The sequence below is a fragment of the Hippopotamus amphibius genome, chromosome X, assembly GCF_030028045.1.
Source record: "Hippopotamus amphibius kiboko isolate mHipAmp2 chromosome X, mHipAmp2.hap2, whole genome shotgun sequence".
In the NCBI taxonomy this organism is placed as follows: Eukaryota; Metazoa; Chordata; class Mammalia; order Artiodactyla; family Hippopotamidae; genus Hippopotamus; species Hippopotamus amphibius.
Genome location: NC_080203.1, coordinates 3,914,828 through 3,936,407, shown reverse-complemented (window position 1 = coordinate 3,936,407; position 21,580 = coordinate 3,914,828). Strand labels below are relative to the sequence as shown.

Below are 21,580 nucleotides of genomic sequence, written 5' to 3'. Positions count from 1 at the left end.
TGAAGATAGAGGACTGGTTTCTGGAGACAATGTGAGAGTCTACAGTGGACTGAGGTCCAGTCTGGCCCAAGGCTTTACGGCCAGTTGCGTACCACAGAAAAAGACAGCAGGCTGCGAATCCTGGCAGCAACCTCGGCCTGCCTGTGTCAAACCACAAGGTCTGGCTGCATCACATCAGTGATCTGCATACCAGCCTGACCGTGGGTTCTTGTCTTTCATTTCCCAGAACAAGTGAAGGGATCTGTACTTACTGCAACCGGGCGATCGGAGACTGTCCAAAGATTACCCTAGAACATCTTGGCATCTGCTGCCATGACTATTGCTTTAAGGTAAGGAAGAGGGGTGGTGCTGCTGAGAACATCATCCAGAGCTGGGGAGTCTTTATGGGTTCCGGGAGTGTGGAGATCATGCTCCACCTCAGAGGCTTTGCAGAACTGGGAGCTCAGTGAGCTCCCAAGTCTAAGCGAGTTAATGAGTGTTGGCAGTTCTCTGTGGTTAGTACTGTGAGGGAAACCACCACCTAGAAGAAGTGGATCAAATCCTAGAAACATACAAGCTACCCAGACGGACCCAAGAAGAAAGTGAAAGCTTGAACAGACCAGTAACCAATAAGGAGATTGAATCAGTAACCAAACCGCTCTCAACAAAGAAAAACTCAGGGCCAGCTCTTCACAGGCAATTCTACCAAACATTTAAAGAAGAATTAATGCCAGTCCTTCTTGAACTCTTCCAAAAATGGAGGAAAGAACACTTCCAAAGTCATTTCATGAAGCCAGCATTACCCTGACACCAAAGCCAAACAAAAAATTAGAGATAGAGCTACCATTCGATCTATCAATCCCACTTGTGTGTATACACACAGAGGGGTTGAAATCAAGATCGCAAAGCGGTATCTGCACTCCCTGTTCCCTGCAGCATTGTTCACAATAGCCAAAACATGGAAGCAACCTAAATGTGCGTTTCCTGTTGAGTGGCTGAAGAAAATGTGGTATGTACGCAGAATGGATATTATTCAGCGCTTAAGGAAAGAAGGACATCCTGCCATTTGCAACAACATGGATGAACCTGGAGGACATTATGCTAAGTGAAGTAAGCCAGGCACAGAGGACAAATACTACATAGCACTACTTATACGAGGAATCTAAAACAGCCACACCCACAGAAGAGAATAGAAGGGTGGTTGCCGGAGCCTGGGGAGGGGGAAACGGGGAGGCGATGGTCTAAGGGTGCAAAGTGTCAGGTACGCAAGATGAGTAAGTTCTAGGGATCCACACAGCACAGTGCCTGTAGTTGGTCAAGCCACGCTGTACTTAGAACTCGGCTAAGAGGGTAGTTCTGCCGTTAAGTGTTCTTATCGCAATAAAAAATAAAGAGGGTGGAGGGAAAAAAAGTTTAAAGAAGCCCTGGAGCATTTTGTCAACTTTTGCTTACGTACTTTAATTATAGGGCACCCGTGTTAAACAGCAAGCAAAATTACAGGAGTCAGAGCCCTAAGCAACTCTTGGCACGTTTGGTCTCACGGAGCCAGGCGTTGGGGGAAGGGGGCAGTTCGAGTGGCTGCAAGTCCCAGGAAGGCTTTGTGAGGGAGGCGGGTCCAGAGCCAGAGGTGAAGGGGTATCCAGGGGTGTTTTCCGGGTGGCTGAACACGTCTCCATCGTGCGTGCAGAGGAAGTGGGAATGAAGAGGCTGACAGGCGCGGGAGGAGGAGGCACGGAGTGGCGGGGATTTTAAACTTGCCAGATTGGGGCTCACACAGGTCTGGGGGACTTGGAGTTGTGGCAGCATAGAGAGGGCTGGTATTCTTGGGGAGTTCTTGGACTGTGAGCCGGGTGCCCGAGAGCCACCCCTGGGGTCCACGAGCACAGAGGTGGAGAGGATGTTATTTTTGTAAGATCACAGAGCCGTTCAGAACTGAGGGTCGAAATCCCGGTTCTGACACCAGAGCCAATGTTGTCCCAGCTACATTCTGCAGCCTCCCAGGAGATGCCATTCCATTGCTCAACTTCCTTTGTATAACCTAACCTGTCACCATCTTTAAGTATAGGTCTGTCTTACTTTTGTTAGATTGACATGACATTTTAAAATACTAGTTTGTATTTTTTTAATCAATTTATTTATTTATTGGCTGCATTGGGTCCTTGTTGCTGCGCAAGCTTTCTCTAGTTGCTACAAGTGGGGGCTGCTCTTTGTTGCAGTGCGCGGGCTTCTCAGTGCAGTGGCTTCTCTTGTTGTGGAGCACGGGCTCTAGGCACGTGGGCTTCAGTAGTTGTGGCATGTGGGCTCAGTAGTTGTGGCTTGTGGGCTCCAGAGCACAGGCTCAGTAGTCGTGGCTCAGAGGCTTAGCTGCTCTGCGGCATGTGGGCTCTTCCTGGAGCAGGGGTCGAACCCACGTGCCCTGCATGGACAGGCAGATTCCCAACCAGTGCACCATCAGGGAAGCCCCTCGTTTGTATGGTTATATTTAGGAAGAAAGAGAGGACACGTATGGGCACAGCATCCTAACAAGCTTTTAGGGTCCCTGTTCTCCACAACATGAAGCGCGTTGCAAGCCCAGAGCGGAGCCCCTAAGTGGATCTGCATTAAAATGACAGAGGGCTGATGACTTTACAGTGAGAAAGTGGCCAGGAGACAGGAACTGAAAAATAGAAGAGCCATGAGAGGGGTGCTTGATGAGAGTGAATACAGGGAGTTGGGGATCCTATAGCAGCTGCTCTCCACTGCTTTCAGCTTGGAAGCCAGAAGGCTTAGTCCAGGCGTGGCCTGGAGACAGCTAGAGTCCCAGATATATGGGGGCTCGGTCTCCTCTTCTTTGAGACTGTCTGCACGCCACCCTGCTCTAACCCCTGGTACCAGGAAGGGCCGCTGGAGATGGCTAGCTGTTCTCATCCTTGAGACATTGGCTGGAGAGATGCACCAGAGGGGCTGGACTGCTGCAATAGCCTTCCCTTTCATTGGATCTTCATTATCGCCTTCCTTTGGACTTTAAATGTCACAATTAAAGCTCTCCTGTAGATGAGGACGTGGAGGCTCAGAAAGCCTCAGTACCTTGCCCAAGCTCACCCAGCTAATAAGGTGTGGATTTAGGGCTCAAACCCAGGCCCAGCTCTGAAACCTGGGCTCCTAACTGCTCTGTGATCACTCTGCCTGTTAGTTACTTGTTTGTTTGTTTTTGCTTTTGTTTTTGTTTGGGTTTTGTCTCTGTTTGCCATTTTTAAATGGTCTGCTTCAAAGTCCAGGATGTGCCATCAGCGCAGTGCCTGCCCGCTCCACTCGTTTGTATTGCTTCACTTGTATGTTGACCTCTAGCTTGTTTTCTCTTCCAGTGTGGGATTTGCAGTAAACCGATGGGTGAGCTTCTGGATCAGATCTTTATTCACCGTGACACTATCCACTGTGGGAAATGCTATGAGAAGCTCTTCTAGGTGGGTGTTGGAGACTTATCAGGGGGAGGAAATGTGCCCTGGTCTCTCCCTGAGTCTTAACCTGGGACACTGGTATCTCTCTTAGCCTTTATGTTCAGGGGACCCCAAGTCTCTGTGTCCCTATACCCTGTGATACCGTGAAGTCTTAACGTGGCACAGATGAAGACCCTCCCTATGGACATTTCCAAGTTGCAGGAGTCATTGTCTTTTCCTTTCAAGAAGCGCCTTCCATGCAGCACCTCAGTTAAGCCCTCTAGCTGCCCTGGGATGCCGGCCAGGCCTATGTTGTCAGCCTCATTTGGGGACAAGGAAGTAAAGACCTAGAAAGGAAAGGGACGTGTGAAAACACCCAGCCTGTAGATGGCAGAACCAGGACCTCAACCCAGGACTTCAGATTCAGGTCCGGGGCTCTCTGCCACAGTTCCTTGGGCTGCCTCCACCACTGCTCATATAGCATCAGATCAGGACTCAGTAGCCAGGGTACTCGGTAAAACAAGAGTTATGGCTGGAGACCAGCAGCAGGTAAAGGCCAGGATAAGTGGGCATGTGTGGCAAGTGATGGTGCTGTCCTGGTGCTTGGGCAGCCTGTCGGCCACACTGTCAGCTCTGCCTAAAGACAGGTTTGCGTCCTAACAGCCAGTGGAATTGACCCCGGTGTCTGAGCTTCATGGGGCCTGGTTATCCTGGCAGCCCCTCCTCCTTAGCAGCTCCTCAACTAGAAGCACAGAGCAGAATATCTCCCTTGAAGGCTATGGGAATGGGTAGCAACCAGGCCCTCCACCAGCTGCAAGCCTGTTCTGCCCTTTTTCCAGAAGACACATCGACCTGGACTGTTACTCCTGATGCCTGCAGCAGTCACCCTCCCCAAGAGCCTCTGACTACTCATTGGGTTGAGTGTGTGTTTCCAATCTCATGGATACTTCAATTTTCTTTTAGCTCCTCCACGCTAAGAAGCAGCTGATGACTCCTGGACAAGTTCGGCTGTTCCCAGTTGCCCCAAGTTGCTGGCTCTTCTTCTCTCACTTCCTCCCTCCCCCATTTGATTTCTTCATGTTTTTGCCCTTCTTAAGTTGAAGTTGCTTACATCCAGTAGCATAGCTTAATGATGTTATGATAGTTACTTGTGTGTGTAGCTTTTTATAGCTTAGAAAGCACTTCTCATCCGTGATCTTACTTCAGGCTCAAGCAAAGAGGATTGACCAGTCGGCTTCCTGATGAGTGGAGATGGCCTGATGCGATAGGCACAGACAAGAGCATGGGGTTCAGTGTATCCTGCCTCTTGGGACAGAGAGCAAATCACATCCCGGTTCACAGCTCTGCGTGTACCTTTGGGAGACCCCCTGAAGCTTCTGAGGGTCCAGGTTAAAGACTGTTGACGATCCCTGGTGGGTAAATTGCAGACATTGAATGCTGGGGATTGACATAGGCTAATGTTTAGCTCGCCTGTTTGCCATTTATATTTTTTAAACTTTCCATATACTTTTACAACTAGTTAGTTGCTTTTGATTGAGTTACACAGCAGATTTTAATTACCTCCTCCCACCTACCTTTCAGTGTAGTTGCGTTTCTTCCTGCAGGCATGTGCGCATGTATTAGAAAGTTTACACATGAGGTTTAAATTCTATAGGATGTGATTCTTAAGAAGCTACTGACCAAAGGGACATCTGTGTCTGAACCTTGATAGCTAATTCGTACATTTGCCTTCAACTTCCGACCCTTAAACTTTACCCAGAAGTCCCCTAAAGCAGGTTTTAGAGTATATAGACTCCGGCAGGATTACCAAGGGAGAAAATCAGCTAACATTTCTTGAGACCTTGCTACATACCAGGCATTATCACAAGGTGGTGGCATTAATCCCGTGCTCATCTTGTCCAGAGGGTATTCTTCTCCCCAGTCTGCAAATGAGGACGTTGAGGCTCAGCGAGGTGGTCATTGCATTGTGCAGAACCATTGCTGTCTCTCCAGAGCCCATGCTCTCTCCAGGAACAGGAACCACAAACATGAGCATCGATTTAATGTTGAGTATATGCCAAGCACTGTGTGGAGGTTACCTAATCCTCCCAGGTAACACCACACCCCTCAGGCCTTCCCTGAGGCACACTTTTACAAAGAGGGGAAGGTGGGAACTGGCCCTCCTACTCGGGGCATTCTGGGTCCCCATCAAATAACAGAAGGGCCAAACTGGCTCCCCTCACCTCCCTTTTCCATGAAAATGCTTCTGAACTTCAATCCTCTTGGCTGGGAAGAGATTTAACTCACAGACCTTCCCAAAGAAGGGCTTGTCAACCCAGGGGAAGCTGCAGTGGGTTAGCGGATCTGAGCACAGGGCCCTCAGTGACTTCCCGTCTTCTAGTCCAGACTCTGTCCCAAGCTAGTGGCAACTACTGAGACCCCAGGTACTTGGAACAGGGACACCCGGTGGCCAGCTGGGCAGATGCAGGCCCATTCATGCAGTCAGCTGCTGCTCCGCTCAGGTTTGACTGGGTTCCTCGGCCTTTGGGACCCGCGTCACTGTGCAAGTTCCTTGAGAAGACAACCTGACGGTTTTTCTGTTGACAGATGAGGGCCTTTTCTCTTGGTTTAATAGAAAATGTCTCCCCGTCTCTCTCCAGTTTCTGAGCCCTGTGCACATTGGCTGGTGGACTTGTTCTTCCCGCCAAATGATCAGAGAGGAACGTCCCATTTATTTGCATAGATGTGCACCAGGTTTGCTCTGGAGGGGAAAGGTGGCCGTGTACTTACACAAAATATGAGCTGGTTTTCCTCAAGGCTAGCCCTCACCCTGGGACTTGGCACATGGTAGGGACTGACACATAGGTGTTGAATGAATGAGTGAAAGGGAAAGAAAGGTCGTGCCTTTGAGTGGGACAGGCCACCCCTGAGTTTTGGCAGGATAAAGAGGTCCAAGACAGGCTGGCTTTCCCACCTTCACGAGTCACTCTGCCTTTAAGAGCGTTCTAGAACCAACATGCAAGATACTGATTCCAATCTGAAAAAAAATCTCTTCCATGTTCAAGGCGGCACGGAATTCTGCAGACTTAAGAGAGGTGGATGCATTACACTTTTGCTTCTTTTTATTTGCCTAGAATTTTTAATCATATTTGCTTAACTCACATTAATGTACACAGTTATAATAAATGGTAAGATATTTCATGTGTAAATGGTAAGGTTTCCTTTTTTGAGTGTAATACCTTGGTGTATTTGGCTGTGTCATTTATTTTCTCCTATTACCTGAAGCCACTCTCTTTGCAAAAGCAAATAAATAAGGAGTATCAAAATTCTCTCTACAAAAGCAAATAAATACTTTTAAGAAGTATCAAATCTGAAGAGAAAACACAGCATTATCTAGAAACTACGCAGGTACAGGAAGTGTGCAATTCTAGACCTGTCAGATCTTAATGAAGAATATTTTTTTCTTTTGGGCCCATCCTTCGTTTCATTGCCAACAGGTGGCTGCCTTGTCCTTATTGAACACTTGCAATGACTAGGAGCTCAGTAACTTACAAGCCCGTTTTGTCTGTGGCAATGCATTGCTCAGTTGAGTTACAACCTGTTCTCTTTCACTGTCGCCCAGTGGGAATCTGTAATCCCTCTTCTATATACCAGCCCCTAAAATAGGTAAATGTGCTTGTTGGGTTCTTCCTCTGTCAACTCTTCTCCCATTTAAACAGCCTTGGTCCCATCAACTCCGACAGTAATTCCGAATGCTCATGTCTCAAACACCCTCCTCGAAGGTGTCCCCCAGCCACACATCCGAAGGCATTCCTCCAGATGTGTACTGGCAGGCAAGACTTTGATCTTGCTCATTAAGGCCGGTGCCCCAGGCTGTCAGGATCCTGTTCAGTAGTCATTCTGCCTATCACATGATCCATGCTTCTAAGTTTTGTATCTGAAAATATACTTTGCCTGCCATCCATGTCTTGATCCAGTCTGGGGCCAGAAAGGGTGATCAAGAAGTCAGTCCAAAGATAGAAGACGTGACAGAGAAATACATCCACTACTGAGCAGGGACGTCAGTAGGAATTGAACTAGTGTCCCGGTAGCTACTTTCTCACCTCAACCTCAGCCACCATCTTGGCTACATGAGTACCGCTGGGAAAGGAGGAAGAGGTTTTACCACTTCAAAAGACAGGAAGTATCACAGTAGCTCCTAACCAGATATTTCCAGGACTCTGTTGGTGAGGGTATGTGACACAGAGACCTTAAAAAAAAAAAATAGGGTAGTGTTATTTTGAAAAGTGACTTATCAGGCCAGGTTCCCACCAAGCTGGTTGATCCTAGTACTCAGCCTCCGCTATTCCTCCTTCCCCTCTATAGATCCACCTGTGAGGGCCCCCAACCCATACACGCCCATGTAGGGTCTTCTGGGGGACTCTGGCTCATGAATGTATTTCGCCTGTGACTTTCCACACAACACATTCCCCTTGTGATGTTTCTCTGCACAATAGCTTTTCCCCGTGAAGTTCCCAAGGGAGGAAAGCCTCCACCAGCTGACTCAACACTGATTACACTGAATTCCAAGTTGAGATGGCAACCTGGCCATTTGGGTCCCCTCTTGCCACTGAATCAAGAAGGGTATTATTTTACCTGGCTGGCTGACTGCTCCTGATTATCGAGGGGAAGAAGGGTTACTGCTCTACAGTGGAGGCAAGAAGGACCACGTCTGAAACCCAGGAGAAAAGTTTCCTGGGAGTGTCTCTTAGTGTTCCCATGTCCAATAATACAAGGTAACGGATGACTGTCGTGACTCACGCAGGCAGGACCACTAAGGCATCAGATGGATTAGGAGTAAAGGTTTGTATCTTACTGCCGGGGAAACAACCACAACCAGCTAGATGAGGTCATAGGGATCTGAAACGTGAGTGGAAGAAGGAAGTTACAAATACCAACTATGACCTCATGGCCAGTTGCAAAAATAACAGCTATAGAAACTATGCGTACCTTGTCTTGCTTTGTTATTATACATTTGACTCTTCTGCCCCACTATTTTCCTTTCTCCCATTTCCAAATCCTGCATTTAAATTGTGAGTGGTGCTTCATCATATAACTTAACCTAGAGATGACAGTATATCAAAGTGTAATTATGACAGAACTAGAGAAGGAACAGATATCCCCCAGAGAATGAGTGTATCTAATGGAACTTCTGACGTCCCCCGCTTCTTGGAGAAGGTGAAGGCATGTTCACCTATATGAGGTATGGTTGCATCATGCTAAGCAGAAGCATCGTGTCGCTATTGTTATCTTTTGGAAGAAAAATATGGAGAGGAGAGTGTTATGGATGATGAGTGGTCAGAGAGGTGGACCGTGCTGGATTGGCTGTTAGCAGCTAGGCTGTATCTCTGCCCCTTTGTAGTTTTTCTCCTCGGTATAAGGGATGATCCTAGGAACTACATGTCACAGAATCCCGCATCAGAGTGCTTGGGGCTCGATTACCCAGCTACCGGAGAGAAGGAGAAGCCTCCACTCTCTGGCAGCAGCACTGGGCACTTTGGGGTGTCAAAAAGAGGTTACACGTGGGGTTTCTTCCCAGTGGCCTCTGGGAAACCTCATGAGAATCATCCATGACAGTCCTGCAGGCAGCTGGAATCATTGGCAGGTTTTCCCTCGTGTACCAGCAGCAGCCTCCCTGACCTTCACGGCTCCAGCCTTCTACTGGTTGTGTAAGCCACTGATTCCCTGTTCTCAACCCTTCCTGCTTGGGAAGGAGTGGCATTGCTTTCCTGACGGGCGGCCCTGTTCATGCTGTCTCCAACCAGCCTTCTTCTGTACCGTATGCCCTACCTGTGAGTGGCTTCTGCACTGTGCACTCTGTCTGTGACTGTTTCCTACCATGCCATCTGTCCCATGAAAAATCCCTGCTCCAGGCCTTCCTCAGTATACGCTCTGTCTCTGAACACCTTCTGCCCAGTGCTGTCACCCAAGGAGCACCTTGGGTGCCAGGCCTGTTATCTAATGCCATCTGCAGGATTTCTTTTCCTCTGAACACTGACCCCTGATCGTGAACACTGCCCGTGTTCCCTCCCCATCCCACCCCCCACTGCCCAGGAACTCCTGTCTGCTGCGCTCTTTATGACGTAATCAGCGTGACCGCCTCCTCTGGGTGCCCTCTGCATCTACTCTCCGCTTGGGAATGTGTGGGCCTCTCTCTAAAGTCCTCTGGCTATGCGTGGTTGCTACAGGCCACTCTTTGTGAAGACTGTCTGCACATTCATATTTTTAACAGCTTTATTGAGATATACTTAACACACAGCAAACTACACACATTTGAAGTGTTCATTCTTAATTAGTTTTGACACGTGTGTATATCTCTGGCCTCATCACCCCATTAACATAGTGAACACATACATCACTCTCAAAACTTTCCTCGTGCTTCTTTGTAATCCTTCAATCCTGCAGCCAGCTATCTGCTTTCTGTCACTATGGATTACTTTGTATTTTAGAATTTTGTATAAATGGAATCATACAGTATGCACTCTTTGATGGAGTGATGGAAACATTCTGAATCTTGATTGGGATGATGCGTATATAGAGGTATACATCTGTCAAAACTCATCATGTGTACACTTAAAATGGATGTGTTTTATTGTCTGCTAAGCACTGTCAAATAAAAAATACAGACTCAGTAAGGAGAGACTTTTATTCGGAAGAATTATTGAAAGAGGGGACAGGGAATATTGCAACAGACAGAGGGGGACTTTTGCAACAGGGAGAATGCTGTAATAACAAATTCTGCAAGCATCCAAAAAGTGAGGGGAAAAGTTTTTCTTTTATAAAGAAGAGTAAGCAAGGTTAGAAAGAACTGGATGTGGGGAAGTAGGATGAAATGGTGGCATGACTGCATAGCAGATCAGCGAATATTTTCCACTGAGGCCAGTCTATTTCCAGGAGGGGCTGTCTGCTGACTCAGGCTGGGGGTGGGTCAAAGTTCAGGGGCCTGGAGGAAGGAAAGAGGCTAAACCAAAGTTTGATTAACAAGCTTTTTTTTTTTTCTTCAACTCATCTGTGCTTCAAGGCAACTTAGGGTCTTCATAAGGATCTAGGCTGTCAGGTTTTTAGGTCTGTGGTGCCAAATGAGGAGGAAGAGACAAAAATGAGAAATGTTAGTTTGGAGGGTTGTAGCCACATATTGAAAGAAAGTGGAATAACTGAAAGTTTGTCAAGTGTTGACAATGTGTGCAAGATTACAGGATTCAGTCCAATTTATAAACTGTCAGGGACTTCCTAGGTGGTGCAGTGGTTAAGAATCCGCCTGCCAATGCAGGGGACACGGGTTCAATCCCTGAGCCGGGAAGATCCCACATGCTGCGGAACAACTAAGCCTGTGCACCACAGCTACTGAGCCTGCACTCTAGGGCCCGTGAGCCACAACTATTGAGCCCACATGCCGCAGCTACTGAAGCCTGTGAGCCTAGAGCCCATGCTCTGCAACAAGAGAAGCCACCTCAATGAGGAGCCCACACACTGCAATGAAGAGTAGCTCCCACTCACCACAACTAGAGAATGCCCATATGCAGCAATGAAGGCCCAACGCAGCCAATAAATAAATAAATAGTTACATGGTAACAAAACCATGAAGTTTACAAAGCGGGGCAAAATAGCTCAAAGACAATGAACAGAACCAGAATCTCATAACTCATAATCTCATAGGATGCTCCAGTTTTCTAATGAAATGCAAAATTTCTCACAATGGTCACCCTCTTTTTGATCAAAGATCATCTCAAATAAGGTTATTCTTGATTGCAAACTAATTCTGGTCTTATTAGATTTGGCCTGATTATTTGCACAGGTGCAGCAAGGATGGTAATTGGCCATACAGGCCTTTTAAAGTTTGCTTTGCTGTAAGTTTTTATGAAGAATTTCAGATTGCCTAGAGAGGTGGGATGGGGAGGGTGGGAAGGAGGCTCAAGAGGGAGGGGATATGGGGATATATGTATAAATACAGCTGAGTCACTTTGCTGTACAGCAGAAACTGGCACAACAGTGTAAAGCAATTGTACTCCAATAAAGAGCTGGAAAAAGAAAGAAAAAATAAGAATTTCAGATTGGACTTTTAAAGCCTCTCAAGTCTAGTAAGCCAACAACAACTCACCACCAGAGTTTATATCTATATATATGTATATATATAGGTATAGGTATATATAGATACGAATTCCTCTCTTCTCAAGGTACCCAAAACATCCTAAGTTTCCCGGACTTGCCAGAAAGAGAACTTCCTTACTCATCGGTAAGCCTGAGAACACTGTAAGCCGAGCGTCAGGCTCCCAAGGAGTTTTATAAGACTTGGCCTCATAAACTCAAGCTGAGTTACTTAAAATTGTCAGGTCATTTCTGATTGTATGAACATCATTTACAAATGTGACATTCCAGTCAAAGCCTTGGTTAGATAACCAGTGTTTCCAATTATGTCCTGTTAATAAGAAGGGCAGGTTCTTACTGAACCTAGGCATATAATTGTAGTACCATGAAAATGAGTGCTCAAAAAGAATTTCCAAATTCTAGAGGGATTGGGCAGGGAGAAAAAGATAAATGTTTTGCTTCCATTTAAGAAAGTGAGTCTACTAAATTGTTATGAGTTATGGATAGCTTAAGAGAAATGAGAAGGGATTCCTTATATCCAGAATATAGAGCATGAAAGCATCAGAAATATTCCAAACCAAACCCATAATTGTCCTTCACGAGTTCATTAAGTTCTATGTAATTAATGCTTGTTCTGCTCAGCCTCATGAACCCATCAGCTTCTTCACTAGAGTTCTGGAAATTCTGGTTCAGTCCAGTGTTAGGATTTCAAAGTTATTTAAGTAATGTCATGAGAAGCTTGTGCCTCAGAGCATCTGGCATACTCCTTTCCATGGGGGTCTGAGACAGTCCCTTTCTCTTGAAGATGAAGCATTCTGGCCTGTAGCTGACTGCTAAGTGCTTTCAGGGAAGCCTTAGTGCATGACAAAAGATTTAAAACACCCATGGTTAAAGATCTGATGAGAGTTCATCGCAAAAATAATGCCATTCACGAGGAAATCTGGTTGTTTCTGTGGCACGCAACATTTTAAAAGATAACTGGAATTATGATTGACAACTCCACACTGTTTACTATTAATCAAAGCAGCGCCAGGACATATCATAAACAGTGAGGGCACTGACCAACCTCCAGGAAATGCGTACGATTTCTGAAACACTTATATTAATAACATTTTGCTCACACAAATGTAACCTAGGGAAGGTTAGGCATCTCTTATGATTTGACAAAGCCTCCCATGAAACTCAATATATCAAATAAACCTAATTATTTCTGGCACCTCTGTTTTTACAAGGTGACAGATCCTTTGTGATTTTCCAGAGTCCCTCTGGGAAAACTCAAATGAGGTTTCAAGAATATGGCACTCAGGAGACTTCCCTGGCGGTCCAGTGGTTAGGACTCGGTGCTTTCACTGCCGAGGGCCCAGGTTCAATCCCTGGTCAGGGAAATAAGATTCCATAAGCTGCCTGGCACAGCAGGAAAAAAAAAAAAAAAAAAAAAAAAGAAGATATCGCTTAGCATTTGAGTGTGGGGAAAAGTAAAATTAAAAAGTTGTCAGGAGGTTTGAACATTTGTTTAAATAAGATCATGGGTCAGTGAGAAACACGACTTGTCTATTTAACCAAAGTGACAAAATATTTTAAAAGTAAATACTGGAGGTAATGAAATTATAAAGAATCTTAGTTCTTTCCAAAGTGACAAGACTTGGTTGAAGGCCGTGATAAAGTCAACATAAAGCAAAGAAAAGTATTCTGATAAGAAAGAATCTTTGCTTTCTAGGCAGATTACTCAAAAAGCAAAGAAAAACTTTCTACTACCTCTTATCAAGAGCAGACCAATAATCTAAGGAAATGCTTCCATTTTAACAGAAGAAATCAAATTCTAGCTTTGCCTCAGTGTACTATTTGATATTAGAGCTCATTTTTAAAAATCTTATACACAAACAAATGGATTGAACTTTAGCCAGCATTGACCACAAGAAATAAAATCTCTTTTCTGAGAACCATATCCAGTCAGGTTTTGTCCTACACTTTCTCATCTTTTTCATTCTGGAACAACCAGTCATTTTACTTTAGGACAAAATTATTCTTTTTCCTTAACAAAAACACATCCTGCATACCTTGTATAGTGAATTTAGTGTGAGTGTAAGGTTTTAAGTTAGCAGAAGATCTTGGAAATGATCTTTAAGGCTGACATACTACACATGAAACATAATTGCTGCTGAAGTAATGTTTTGCGAGAATAAATTCACTTTCATTAATTCCTGATCATTTAAAGATCAGTTTATAAAAGCACTTAATTATCTCTAAGCCAATAATAATGGAGCTCCTTGAAGGGCTTTTATAATCTAATTTGGTAATACTATCAGCGTAGGAAATATAATACACGCATACATACACACAAAAACATACACAGAAAATAAATAAGTCCTGGGAATGTGATGTACAGCATGGAGACTATAGTTAATAACACTGTACCGTATTGTATATTCACAAGTTGCTGAGAGAGTAGATTTTTAAAATTCTCATCATAAAAAAAAAATAAACTATGTGTGGTAATAAAGGTTAACTAGACTTATCGTGGAGATCATTTTGCAACATACACAAACATCGTTATATTTTACAACCTGAACCTAATATAATGTATGTTTTCAGACATATTTCTTAACCTCTGCTGTTTTGCAGGATGGCAGCCAGAAGCCCTCTTCCCATGGTGTCACCCTTTGTGACACCTTGTCATATCTGTAATGCCATGTGGCTGAGAGGGGGCTTCACGGAACCACATTGAACTGGTGTTATGAGAGCCCTCAGGTAAAATGTCCCACTTGGGGTCCGTCACTTTCTGACACCGGCAGGTAGCTGCTTTTTCTGGGTATGGGAAGGGGACTGATTTAACAGCCTCCTAGCAGTACGTTCTAAGTAAGGCGTATTCAGACCTGTCTTCCCCTTCTCAGACACAGGAAATATCTGCACTTAAAGGGGATTCTGCAAGTATCTTGCCCAGAAATCTTTAATCTAAAATTTGGTTCGCTTTTAATATTTTTATTAAAACATTATCGAAAAGCCTCTTCTGTATACCAAACAAAGCAAAAGAAACCTGGTCCCGAAAAGTGACTACACTGGCTTCAGAGCCCTGGTACTCCAAACGTATTCAGGGATCTGCGGCATAGGAGTCACCTAGCTTTTGAGCAATGCAGAATCTCAGTCCCAGCCCAGTCCTCCTGAATCAGCAGTTGCATTTTTATGCAGATCTACCGGATTTGTGCATACTTTTCAGCGCGACAACCTGAACTCCACCCACACCTTTTTCCGGAAGAGCGGAAGAGCGCGTTAGGGGCCCGCGCGCCCCAGGGAAAATATTCCAGTCTTCCCTCTGTGGAAGAAATTTCCTCTGGAAAAGGGCGGGAAGCAGTTTGGGTACTAGGTGGTTAGTACTAGGTCGTGAAGGGAAGAGACTAATGGCAGAGTGGAATCCTTTGATAGTTTTTCGGTCTCTTGCTGAACCCTAAAACTTTTCATGCCCTTGCCTTTTTACAGGAAGCCGCTGTATTTCTTGCCGTCCTCCCCCAGAAAACAGCCCAGTTTAAAAACAAAATAGGCTCAGGATTTCATGTAGGAAGCACCCACGAGGGCTCTACCTTTGCACCAGGCCCTGTGCGGAGCGCCTGGAATATTCAAGTCCGGGGAGCGCCCGGTGTCTGTGACGCCACAGCGCCCGGCCAATGGGGAACCGACACGTCCAACACGGGCCGCACAGGGCGCTGGGCCTGGCGTAGCACGTGGCGGGTCTGGCGGCCTCCTTCGAGCTGACCCGAGGCTGGACTCCGGCCAGCTCTGCCGTGTAAGGGACCCCCCGTCCGATTCGAGCTCTCGGTCGGCCTAGACACAGCCATAACAGGGGCGCCGGGCGGGGCGGGGCGAGGCGAGGCCCCCCGCCTTCCGTGGGGGCGGTGGGGGCCACGCTGCTAGGGCGCAGCCGCGAGTGGGCCGTGTGCAGCACGGCGGGGGCAGGGGGTGGGGTCTGGCAACCGACCACCTCTTCCCGCCACGGGCTCCCGGCCCAGCCTGCACCGCGGCAGCAGCGGCGTCGGACGCGTGGTGGCTGCGGTGCTGCGGCGCTCTGGCCTGAAGGCGTCTCCAGCAGGTATCCGTCGGGGCCGGGGCACAGAAAGCAACCCAGACCGCATGGGGGTCCCCACAATGACCCTTGCCATCTTCCTCGGCGTCCCAGGGGCTGGTGGCTACAGGTCTCCCCTGGAAGTGGGCTCCCATTACCTCAGGCCTGGCAGCGCACCAGTTGCGTGCCATTTCCAGGCACCGCGTCCAGCCTAGGAATTGCAGGGGAACCTGTTCGACACCTAACCCTGCTCACAGCCCTTACGGCCAGGACTGGTGGCTCTGGGCCTTACCCTGGAGGGAAAGTGGCTTCAGCCCTTCCTCCGGGCCGCCACGAGTTTCCACTGACCAGATGTATTCCTGCTCTGAAATGAGGCGTGTTTGAGGTAGGGGGTTTGTAAAGAGGTGGGGAGACTTAGGGAGGTGGGCTTAGGTTTGGGTGGGAGCCATAGGGGAATGAGGGCGGGAGGCTTGAGGACAGTAGTTGGACTCGAGTGAGGGCAGAGCTTGGGACAGTGATGGTGCTTGGGAAGGGGTGGGACATGGCTTGAGTGGGGGCAGGGATGGGGCTCGGGTGGGGGCAGGGATGGGGCTCGGGTGGGGGCAGGGATGGGGCTCGGGTGGGGGCAGGGATGGGGCTCGGGTGGGGGCAGGGATGGGGCTCGGGTGGGGGCAGGGCTTCATTGCGGATGGAATGTGAGTGATTGGATGGGACATGGGAAGGGGTGGGGCTTGGTGGGGTCAGAGATTGAACTTCCGTAGGGCTTGGGCTCCCCCTCAGGGACTGGGCTTCGGTGGGGATGGGGCTTGGCTGGGGGAGGGATCTTGGGAAGGGGTAGGACTTGGGGTGGGGCTTGGCATCCGGGGCCGAGCTCATTTGCGAGTGGAGCTTGGGGGGGAAGGGGGGCGCCTTGGAGGGGTGAGGGGTGGTGCTTGGTGGGGACGGATCAATCTTCTTGAGGGCAGGCTTGGAGTTAGGGGTGCGGCTTAAAGCGTAGGTTGCTCTTTAGTGGGGGTGGGGCAGTGGGGGCAAGGTTTGAGGGAGGGGGTGGAATTGAGGGCGGGGCAATAATGTCACTGTAGGATCCCTGCTTCACTAGCACCGAATACCAGTTGAGCAGTTTCTTGTATCCCTGTACCAGAGTGCTTGTGGGCACCTCTGTAGGCCCACAGTTGGCACAACCTGAGCAGGGGCGTGTCAGGCAGAAGCATAGCAAAGTACCTCTGCCGTGCCTTGGACAGATCCAACACCCACCACTCCAGCACCAGGAACTGTCTGTGGTCAGAGCTAGAGGGCAGGCCTAGTGTTGAGTGTGGGTGGAACCCCGGCATCTGCACTGCCTAACAGGCATGCTGAACAGCTGTGAGGTGGGCCTGCGTTAGGAGAGGCCTCTGTAACCCTGGCAAAAGTCAGGAGAGGCGGGGTTGCCTGCCACGGTTTCTAGGGTCTGCAGGCTAGGGTCACATCTAGGGCGAGAGTTGTCTGTTTCTGCAGTGTGGCACTGGAGACCCTCTTGGGTCCCTTTTCTGCCCCTGATTCTAGCTTCCACGCAGTTTGAAACCATAGGCTCCTGTTTTTCAGCACTTGATCCTTGCTGCCCACCCCGCATCTCCCCTCCCCCCAACAACAAATGACACTTCGTGGGAGGCCAGTGACATCACTTGTTGCTCCTTAATCTTACCACATGACACCCCTCTGCGATGGAAACCCATGGTCCATGCTGTTGTCGGTATCCATTGGCACCACTGTAGCTTGTCACACGTTCTCCACTCCCACCAGTTTCATTAACTTGTGCACAGCTGCAGCCATCTTTCTCCCTTGTCAGGCATTTTCTGAGAAAGAGGGGGACTCCACGTCTCTCCCCTCCAACATTGCTGCAGAGATGTGGGTACCAGGTGCCCTGGGCCTGAACAGCCCTGAGCCAGGGAGTGGGACAGCCTCCTGTCCTCTCCTGCTTGGAGGGCTTTGTCAGGCCCCACCTCCTGACGCTGGCCTTTTCACCACAGGAACCTCCAGTACCCACAGCAGAGTCCTCGGACTTTGAGGAGGAGCCCATGGCAAGTGGAGGTCAGCAGGGAGGGGATGAGGTGGGGGGACCTTGGCTTAAAGAGACCCCTCCACCCAATGACTGGGGAAGCCCTGGGAAGCAGGGACTGAATCCCTGTGACCAGAAGTGGGGGCAGTGGAGGGGCTTTTGGTGGTGGTGGGAGGGTGGGCATTAATGATGCTTTCACTCCATTTGCATTACAGGAAACCTGGAACGATTCTGCCTTCATACTTGACATTAACTCAGAACTCCTTGAGTCCTGGTCAAACTCTGTGAGCTGATTACTGCCCCTAGTATTAGGTCAGTCCATAGGAAGTGGGAGCAATGGCTGTGACTCTGTTGGAGGTTTGGTGCAAGGGCATGGACGTGGACCCCAGGAAGGCCCTGCTGATTGTAGGGATCCCCATGGACTGTAGTGAGGCAGAAATTAAAGAGACCCTGAAGGCGGGCTTACGGCCCCTGTGTGCCTACAAGGTACTGGGCAGAATTTTCAGAAAGGAAGACAATGCTAAGGCAGCTCTCATTGAATTGGCTGACACTGTCAATTATGCTACGATACCCAGTCAGATCCCAGGAAAGGGAGGTGCCTGGGAAGTGGTGGTGAAACCCCGTAACCCAGATGCCGAATTTATCAACAGACTGAACTACTTCCTGAAAGATGAGGGCCGGAGAATGGTAGACGTGGCCAAAGTCCTGGGGTATAGCACTCACCTTGAGGGTGTAAAGCTGGAGGACTTGGCTCAAGTCAAGTCACCAGTCGTGCAGCCTCTGAACGATAGCACGTGGTACCGAAAACTGAAGGTGTTTTCGGGAAATGCTTCCCCAGGCCCAGGTGAAGAGAAATTTGAAATCTGGCTAGAGCAGGTGACTGAGATGATGCAGATGTGGCAGGTATCTGAGGCAGAGAAGCAGCGGCGTTTGCTGGAGAGCTTACGTGGCTCTGCCCTGTCCATCTTGCGGGTGCTCCGGGCCAACAATGACTCCATGACCGTGGAGCAGTGCCTGGACGCCCTGAAGCAGATCTTTGGGGATAAAGAGGACAGTAGAGCCTCACAGATTAAGTGCCTCCAGGCTGTCCAGAAGCCTGGAGAGAGACTCTCTGCTTTTTTGATACGCTTAGAGCCCCTGCTGCATGAGGCCGTGCAGCACAACCCCTTGTCAGTGAGAAGCACAGACATGTTTCGCCTGAAACACATCCTAGCTCGGGCCTCCATGACCGCCACCCTCCGGGGCAAGCTCAATCTCCTGGATCAGCGAGGGTGTGCGCCCACTTTCCTAGAGTTAATGAAGCTCATTCGAGATGACGAGGGGGAGACCACCATGGCAGTGACCATGGAGCAGCAGAGGCAAGTAGGAAGTGGCCACAGGGCCTCGGGCAGGCAGGTACTGGTAGAAGCCAGTGTCCCGATACCTCAGGTCATGGTGCAGGCAGGGCAGGTTAGTGAGCGCTGCACTCAGACCGTCCAGGTAGGGATTACCCCATCACTGAAGCGCAAGCAGCTGCCGTGCAGCTACGGGGCCTGCGTCGGAGCCCACAGCCAGGAAGCGTGTCCTGGGGCTGAGAACCAACCTTCAATAAAGCGTAGTCCTCAGCCTGCAGCAGAAGAGTCGGGAAACGAGAGGGGGACTGGGGCCACGAGCCACCCCAAGTCCCAGGAAGCATAGGCTCAAGATATCCAGGCACCCCCTCCCCTAGCAGGCAACAGAAATATGTTAACAAGGGGAAGGGGCCGTCCACACAAACAGCAGGGGCCTTGAGTGGGGCAGAGGGGCAGAGCAGCCAGGCCCAGGCCCGGCCCCCTCAGCCTCCAGCAGCTGGAAAGGACTCCACCAAACAAGCCAAAATCAGCTCAGGGAGGCACCGGCAACACAAGCAGGGGGCCACCATGCGCAGCACATGGGGTACGCGAGCCTCAGACAGACACCCCAACCCAGCAGAGGCTGAAGAAGGTGTAGTCAGGGGCTCTGGCATCAGCCCCGTCTCCTGGCCACCCCCAAGGGCCCACCCTGTGGGCTCTGAGCTAACGATGCAGACTGGCCCCCAGGCCACGGGGGGCCTGGAGGAGCCTTTCCCGGGGCTGCACCAGGCGGAAGGAGCCAGCGCTGGCGAGAAAGAGCTGTGGGGCAGAGAGGAGATGCCCCGTAGGGGAGACCGCAGGGTCCAGCCCGTCTTCAGGATCATCTACACTGCTCTAGGGGAGCCCCAGGAAGGCAGCACCCTGGAGCCTCTGCGCAAGTGAGGGTAGTGGACTCAGGCCCTGGGCACCCAGCACCAGCCTACAGGCAGTCTCCTCCCCCTGCAGCCTGAAAGGACTGTAGGCACAAGGACAGCAGAGACTGAGGAGATGATCCCAGGCAACAGCCTGGACTCAGCCTGGCAGGCAGGGCGCTGGGTACCTAGTGGGCCAGTACCCCAGAACTGGCTTTCCTGAGAGTGGGTGTGTAGGGAAACTTTTGTTCCAAAGGAGGAAGAGGAGGAGGAGGACTTGAAGAAGGAGGACAAGAGGAGGAGGAGGAAATAGGAAGTGGAGGAGAAAGAGGGGGAGGAGGAGGAGGAAGAAAAGAAGAGAAGAATTTGCTGGTGGGAGGGAGGGGTATTTTGTTCTTTGGTTTGTGCATGGCCACTGGAGACCTGGGACTGGCCTGGAGAACCAGAACTCACCAGCTGCCAATGCCAAGGCCAGCCCCAAAGGCTGCCAATTGGGGGCAGCCCTGAGAGCCCAGCCCTGGCACAGATGAGGGGCATCTGCAGGCGGCTGCCACTCAGAACTGGCCTGGGAGACCGTCAGGGGCCATCTGAAGGTGCCTGGTCCTCCCTCCGGAGAGGGGACCCCTGTTCAGCCTCCCCTGGGGCAGGCTGCTTCCTGTACTGGGAAGCCCAAATGTGATGTGTCCATGTAGGCCCCATAGTGACCCAGGTGTGAAGGAACCATCCTCCCAGCCTGCACTCCCCTCCCCCCCCCAACACACACAGCCTAGCCATGGTTCCCCTGCAGAGCCCTGAGGTGCATGTGGACCGGGGCCGGGGGTCCCCGCCTACCCGGGCAGCCAGCCCTGCGCCCAGCCACGTGCCCTGGGCTTCAGCACCAGCCAAAGCTCTGCTCACTGTGGGCCAGTGTCGTGAGCACGACGCGTGCTTTCTGGGTGTAGATGCAGGCCCAGCGCTGCTTGTTCTTGTGGAGATGTGCGTGTGTTCTTCTCCGAGCAGTTCCCCCCACCCCGGTCCCAGCGCAGAGACCCGAGCCCAGTCCCAGGAGCGCGTGGGAAGGACGGCAAGGACGAGGCCACGGCTGGCGCCCAGCCTGGGACCTCGGGAAGGAAGACCTCGACCAGCGCCTGTGGTCTGCTGAGTCACCCAGCCCATTGTTCCTCGAGACTCAGCGGCATCCTTGGCTGGGTGGCACGTGCCCTGCTGTGTGACTGTCCAGTGCCCGCCACAGGGCAGGGCCAGGCCCCGGGCATGTGGGCCCTGGGGGCTGAGCGGGCATCGCCGGAGCCCATCGTCCTGGCAAGAGGCCGCCCGCGGGGCCCTCAGGAAGGGAGACTGTGGGGGGAGGGAGGGCCACCGGGTCGGGGGGGCAGCGGAAGCACCTCGTTGGGGACCCCGGGAGGAGGGGCCCGGGACCCGTGGACTCCAGTGACCGTTACAAGTTTCTCTGTGTGTTGTCATGCCCTCTGTTCAATGGTTTCAGTCCATGTTTCTCTTCAGTAAATTTCCCTGAACGTTTCAGCTGAGTCTGGCCTCTGCTGTGGGCAAGGGAGGGATGGGGCTGCTGGGGGTGGAGGCGGGGGTGGGGGAGCAACCGTGGCCTGGTACTCCGAGTGGGCGCTGGGGTACGGTCCCGGCAGGGTCCGAGAGGGTCTGTGTGGTCTCCTGGGCTGGACGGCGCCGGGCGACAGCGCCTTGTGGGCCGGGGCCCTGGCTGGTTGGGTCCCAGGGAACCCGGCGGAGCCCCCGGGAATGAGTGGGCGGGGGAGGGA

At 50.3% G+C, this 21,580-nt stretch overlaps 2 protein-coding genes across 13 annotated transcripts in view; both read left to right on the top strand.

The window, feature by feature from the left end:
* ZNF185 (zinc finger protein 185 with LIM domain) overlaps positions 1-6,669 on the top strand; it is a 57,802-nt gene extending 51,133 nt beyond the window's left edge. For 3 of the 12 annotated variants that reach the window (XM_057717789.1, XM_057717782.1, XM_057717790.1), the window contains 3 exons: positions 227-329; positions 3,324-3,422; positions 4,359-4,744. In XM_057717789.1, the coding sequence (XP_057573772.1) occupies positions 227-329; positions 3,324-3,422 (202 nt within the window). In that variant the 3' untranslated portion in view covers positions 4,359-4,744. Of the gene's footprint in view, positions 1-226; positions 330-3,323; positions 3,423-4,358 lie in introns of all 12 variants that reach the window. The other 9 variants (XM_057717779.1, XM_057717780.1, XM_057717778.1 and 6 more) reach the window with 6 other exon arrangements.
* Positions 6,670-17,923: 11,254 nt separating this feature from the next.
* Positions 17,924-19,728, top strand: LOC130842649 (paraneoplastic antigen-like protein 5). Its single transcript, XM_057719332.1, has one exon. The coding sequence runs from the start codon at positions 17,924-17,926 to the stop codon at positions 19,262-19,264; it is 1,341 nt and encodes a 446-aa protein (XP_057575315.1). The 3' UTR covers positions 19,265-19,728.
* Positions 19,729-21,580: the final 1,852 nt, after the last annotated feature.